The 4,924-nt window shown below is 69.4% G+C and overlaps 1 protein-coding gene across 1 annotated transcript; it reads right to left on the reverse strand.

Moving 5' to 3' along the window:
• Positions 1-3,030: 3,030 nt before the first annotated feature.
• Positions 3,031-4,653, reverse strand: LEP (leptin). The gene is made up of 2 exons (XM_067290002.1): positions 4,510-4,653; positions 3,031-3,399 (listed from the first exon to the last, which is right to left on the reverse strand). The coding sequence occupies exons 1-2, from the start codon at positions 4,651-4,653 to the stop codon at positions 3,031-3,033; spliced, it is 513 nt and encodes a 170-aa protein (XP_067146103.1).
• Between the last annotated feature and the right edge of the window lie 271 nt (positions 4,654-4,924).

The raw sequence follows: 4,924 nt of genomic DNA on the forward strand, positions 1-4,924 counted from the left end.
CCCCCCCAGACCATTCCCCCAACGATGGAGGATGCAGCAGCCCTCAGCACCCATCCCTGGGGCCGCGATGCCTCATCAATGACAGAGGTCTTTACTGTAAAGGAATAGGAATATATTTTAATAAATAGTCTCTTGGACTGAAGATCCTGCTCAACCCTGCTCTCCCCTGGGAGCTGCCCTGGCCTCCTGCAGCCCAGGCAGAGGTGGGATGGGGCTGGGATGGGGCGCCTGGGCTGTGGGGCCAGCCCCTCCTTGGCTCCCCTTCGGTGGGGCTTGATGGGACTGGGCTTGGGCAGGGGGTGGCTGCCGGCCCTACAAACCAGGCCGTGGGGCAGCGGCCTCCCTCTCTCTGCCTGTGAGGGTGAGGGAGTGATGGAGGGTGCCCCAGCACCTGTGGGATTGGGGGTGGAAGGGGACCCTGTGTCCTTGGGGGGGAGGACAGAGGGTGCCCGGCTGTCCCTGGGGTAGGGGGACAGGAAGGTTGCTCCAGTGCTGGTGGGGTCAGAGCTGGGGGCTGCCCCACTCCCTATGGAGGTGAGGGAGGAAGGCTGCCCCAGGGGGGTAGAGGATGGTGCTACTGGGGTTGAAGAGATGGTGTAGGGTGTCCCCATGCCCACAGTGTGTGGGGCATGGATATGTCCCTTAGGTCAAGAAGGTCCCCATGGCCGTGGGGTCAGAGCTGGGGGGGGGGGTGAGGGGTGGTACCCAGATGCCTGTGAGCTTGGGGGCTCCCTGGGCCTGTGGGCTCAGAGCCAGGAGGTCCCCATGCCCATGGAGGTAGAGCTGGGTGGTTGGTGCTCCAGGGCTCAGAGCTATGGGGGGGGGGGGTAGACCCCTGGGGGGGTCAGTGCCCCCATTTCCATGGGGCCAGGGGATCCCTGTACCCCAAGCGCCCATGGGCTCAGACCCAGGGTGCTCCCTCTGCCCTCGGTGCCCCAGGTGCGCTGGGGGTTGGAGGTCAGTGCCTGTGGGGTCAGACCCATGGGAGTCCCCATGCCCATTGGGTCGGGGGGGGCCCTGAGCGCCTATGGGTCAGGATCCCTGTGCCCATGGTGAGCCCTGGGCTCAGGGCCCAGGGGTCTGAGGGGCTGGGGTCCCCTTGCCTATGGGTCAGCCCAGGGCTTGGTGGCCGTGGGGTTGGGGTACCGGTGCCTGTTGTGATCCCTGTACCCAAGGGATGGGGGTCCCCTTGCCCATGGGTCTGCCCCAGGTTTGGTGCCCAAGGGATGGGGGTCCCCTTGCCCATGGGTCTGCCCCAGGTTCGGTGCCCAAGGGATGGGGGTCCCCTTGCCCATGGGTCTGCCCCAGGCTTGGTGTCCGGTGCCCAAGGGATGGGGGTCCCGGTGCCCACGGCAATGCCCGGGCTCAGTGCCCGGTGCCCGTGCCGCTCGGCACATGGGCCGGCAGGAGCCCTGGCGGGGGGGGCCAGCTGTGGTCAGCCCAGGTGCCGCCGGGCTCCCCGGCCTGACTCAGCCGGCTGCCTCCTCCGAGGCCGGGGCCGAGGCCACGGGCCAGCTCGGCCCCCCCCGGCGCACACCGCGGCGGCGGCCGGCCCGGCTCCGTGAGCGACGTGCGCCCCGGTGCCCGCTGCCCTGCGCGTGCCGGGGGGGGGGGGGCCCGATCCCCATCCCAGCCCCTGCTGGGGTGTGCTGGCTGCGATGCCGTTTGCGGGGAGGGTGCCTGGAATTGCCCCCCCCCCCCCTCCCGGGGCAAATTTGGAGGGAGAGCCCCCGGCGTGGGGCAGCGGGATGCCTGCGTGTCCTGGGGGGCATGCGGGCGGGTGGCGATTTTCTGGGCAAGGAGCCCCACGCCGCGGGGCCGGGCCCTTCCAGCGGAAACTTTCCACCCACCGGCTGATGTCAGGGGAAAAACCTCCTCTCCGGCACCGCTGGGGAGGGCGAGCGGAGCCGCAGGCGGCGGGATCCGGGACAACAGCAGGGACCAGGGATGGGGAGCAGGGACAAGGACCAGGTGCCAGGGGTCAGGGACAGTGGAGCAGGGACCAGGGATGGGGACCAGGGGCCAGGGATGGGGCGAGGGACAAGGAACCAAGGACAAGGGACTGGGGACCAGGGACATGGGACAAGTGACAGTGACAAAGGACCGGGGACAAGGGACTGAGGACCAGGAGAGCCGAGCAGGGACCAGCGAGACGGGGGCAGGGGCCGGGGGCTGGTGTGGGCTGGGTTCACACGCATGGACACGTGCAGACACGGGCACACACAGATATACGTGTGCACACATATATGCGTGCACACGCACACAGATAAACGTGTGCACACACACACAGATATACGTGCACACACACACACGCGCGCGCGCGTGTGCTCAGGTCCCCACATCCCTGCTCCCCAGGGAAGCACGTCGCCTTCCTGCCGCTCCTGGGGAGGATGTGGCTCCTTTCCCTGCCCCATCCCCGTCCTGTCCCTGCCCCATCCTGCTCCTGTCCCTGTCCCCATCCCTGCCCCATCCCTGTCTCCCTCCCTGTCCTGTCCCTGTCTCATCCCTGCCCCATCCCTGCCCTCTCCCTTTCCCATCCCAGCCCACGGCAGCTGGAGCAGTCGGGGTCGCGCCAGGCGACGGGGAGCAGCAGGAGGGCGGCCGGGGCCGGGGCTGGGGCCGAGCCGGGAAGTGGCGGCTCATAAAGCACCGCAGAGCCACCGCATCACGCCGGGCCGCGAGCCAGCCGGGGCGACGGGGCCCCGGCACCCCGCTCCTCGCCTGCCACCGGCCTGCACACGTGCTCGCCGGGACCCACCGCTCCCGCCGGTGCTCCCGCCTCACTCCCGCAGTGCGGCGCACGCCGGGTGCTGCATTCACCCGTGGGTGCGCGGCTGCAGTGGGTGCTCAGACATGTGAGACGGGCTGCTGGGAAACTCGCTTTATTTTAAATTAACGTGGGAGAAATAAATACGAAGGTTGAATAATAATAATAATAATAATAACAATAATAATAGCAATAATAATAATAATAATAATAAAAATAGAAAAGAGAGTGGAGTTTGTCGTGCGGCCGCGGGGCCGGCGGCGCTAGCAGCTCTGGAGGCCGTCGAGGTGGCGGGCGATGCCGTCGAGGCAGGCGCGGAGGCGCACCAGGGCCAGCCCGGCGGCCGTGTAGGGCGACACGGCCAGCAGGTCGGCGGTGGCGGTGGCGGCGGTGGCAGGGCCGGCGGCGGCGCGGGGCAGGGCGCAGCCCAGGTGGGCGCCCAGGGCGGCCAGGAGGCTGCGCAGGTTCTCCATGTCGTTGGCGATCTGCGCCAGCGGCAGGCTGCCCGCCGGCAGCCCGGCCAGCACCCGCTGGAAGCCCTGCAGCCGCTCGTCGACGGCGGCCAGCCCCTCGGGCGCCCGCTCCCCGGGGATGAACTCCAGCCCGCTGATCTTCAGGTTCAGGGGGAAGAGCTGCGCCGGCGGGCAGCCGTCAGGGCACGGCACCCGCTCCCTGCCCCGGGGCGCTGGGCCGCCCCCGCACACCCCAAACCCTGGTGGGCATCCCTCCTTGGGACCCCTCTAGGGTGCAGGGCCACCCCAGCACACCCCAACCCCTGGTGGGCATCCCTCCCTAGGACCCCTCTAGGGTGCAAGGCCACCCCAGCACACCCCAGCCCCTGGTGGGCATCCCTCCATGGGGATCTTCTGGGGTGCAGGGCCACCCCAGCACACCCCAGCCCCTGGTGGGCGTCCCTCTCCAGGGACCTTCTGGGGTGCAGGGTCACCCCGGCACACCCCAACACCAGCCCCAGGTGCATGTCCCTCCCTGGGGACCTTCTGGGGTGCAGGGCCACCCTGGCACACACTGGTGGGCATCCCTCCCCGGGGACCTTCTGGGGTGCAGGGTCACCCCAGCACACCCTGGTGAGCATCCCTCCTTGGGACCCCTCTAGGGTGCAGGGTCACCCCAGCACACCCCAACCCCGACCCCAGGTGCATGTCCCTTCATGGGGACCTCTGTGGGGTGCAGGGCCACCCTGGCACACCTCAGCTCCAGCCCAGCATGGGTGTCCCTCCCTGGTGTCCCTCCCTGGGGGCCCCTCTGGGGTACAGGGTCACCCCATCACACCCTAGTGGGCGTCCCTCCCTGGGGACCTTCTATGGTGCAGGGCCACCCCAGCACACCCCAAACCCTGGTGGGCGTCCCTCCCTGGGGACCTTCTATGGTGCAGGGCCACCCCAGCACACCCCAACCCCAGCCCAGGTGCATGTTCCTCCATGGGGACCTCTCTGGGGCTCAGGGCCACCCTGTCAAACCCCAGCCCAGGCCCAGGATGTCTGTCCCTTCCTGGGGAGCCGGGACCCTCCGGAGCGCTTTGGCACCCATGCTCCAGCACAGGCGGGCCACCCCCCTGGACCCCCAGGAGCCCTCCAAGCCCGGGGTGCAGCCAAGCTCCCCCATGCTGTCCCCATCCCTACTTGGCCGCCGCTGCCCCACCGGGCGCCACGGGCACGAGGGACCTCGTGGAGGGGACGTGGGGACGGGGGTGACACCCGGGGGTCCCTTCGGGCGGCCCTTGCCTGCAGCTCCTGGATGCGGGCGATGAGGGTGCGGGCGAGGTTCTTGGTGTCCGCCTTGACCTTGTCGATCTTCACGGGGCGCCCGCAGGAGAGCGGCAGCCACATCCAGAGCAGCCCGCAGAGCGGCACGCCGGGCCACCGCATCCCGCCGGCCTCTGCCGGGCGACATGCGCCGAACCGCTCGGGCGCCCGCCGGGTGCAAAGGCACCGGGAGGGCGCCGGGCTGCTGCCACCATCTCGGTGCCCTGGCAGAGCTGTCCCCCTCCCCAGGGTCGCATATCGTCCCCGTCCCCCCCATCCAAGAGGACACGGGGCACAGAAACCCGGCTGCTCGTGGCAGGGTGTCACGGAGAGGGGCCGCCTCGCTGCAAGGGGGTCGCTGTGCCTCGCCCCCCCCTCCCCAGCGCGGCGGGAG

The sequence above is a fragment of the Apteryx mantelli genome, chromosome 1 (assembly GCF_036417845.1).
Source record: "Apteryx mantelli isolate bAptMan1 chromosome 1, bAptMan1.hap1, whole genome shotgun sequence".
Taxonomy (NCBI): Eukaryota; Metazoa; Chordata; class Aves; order Apterygiformes; family Apterygidae; genus Apteryx; species Apteryx mantelli.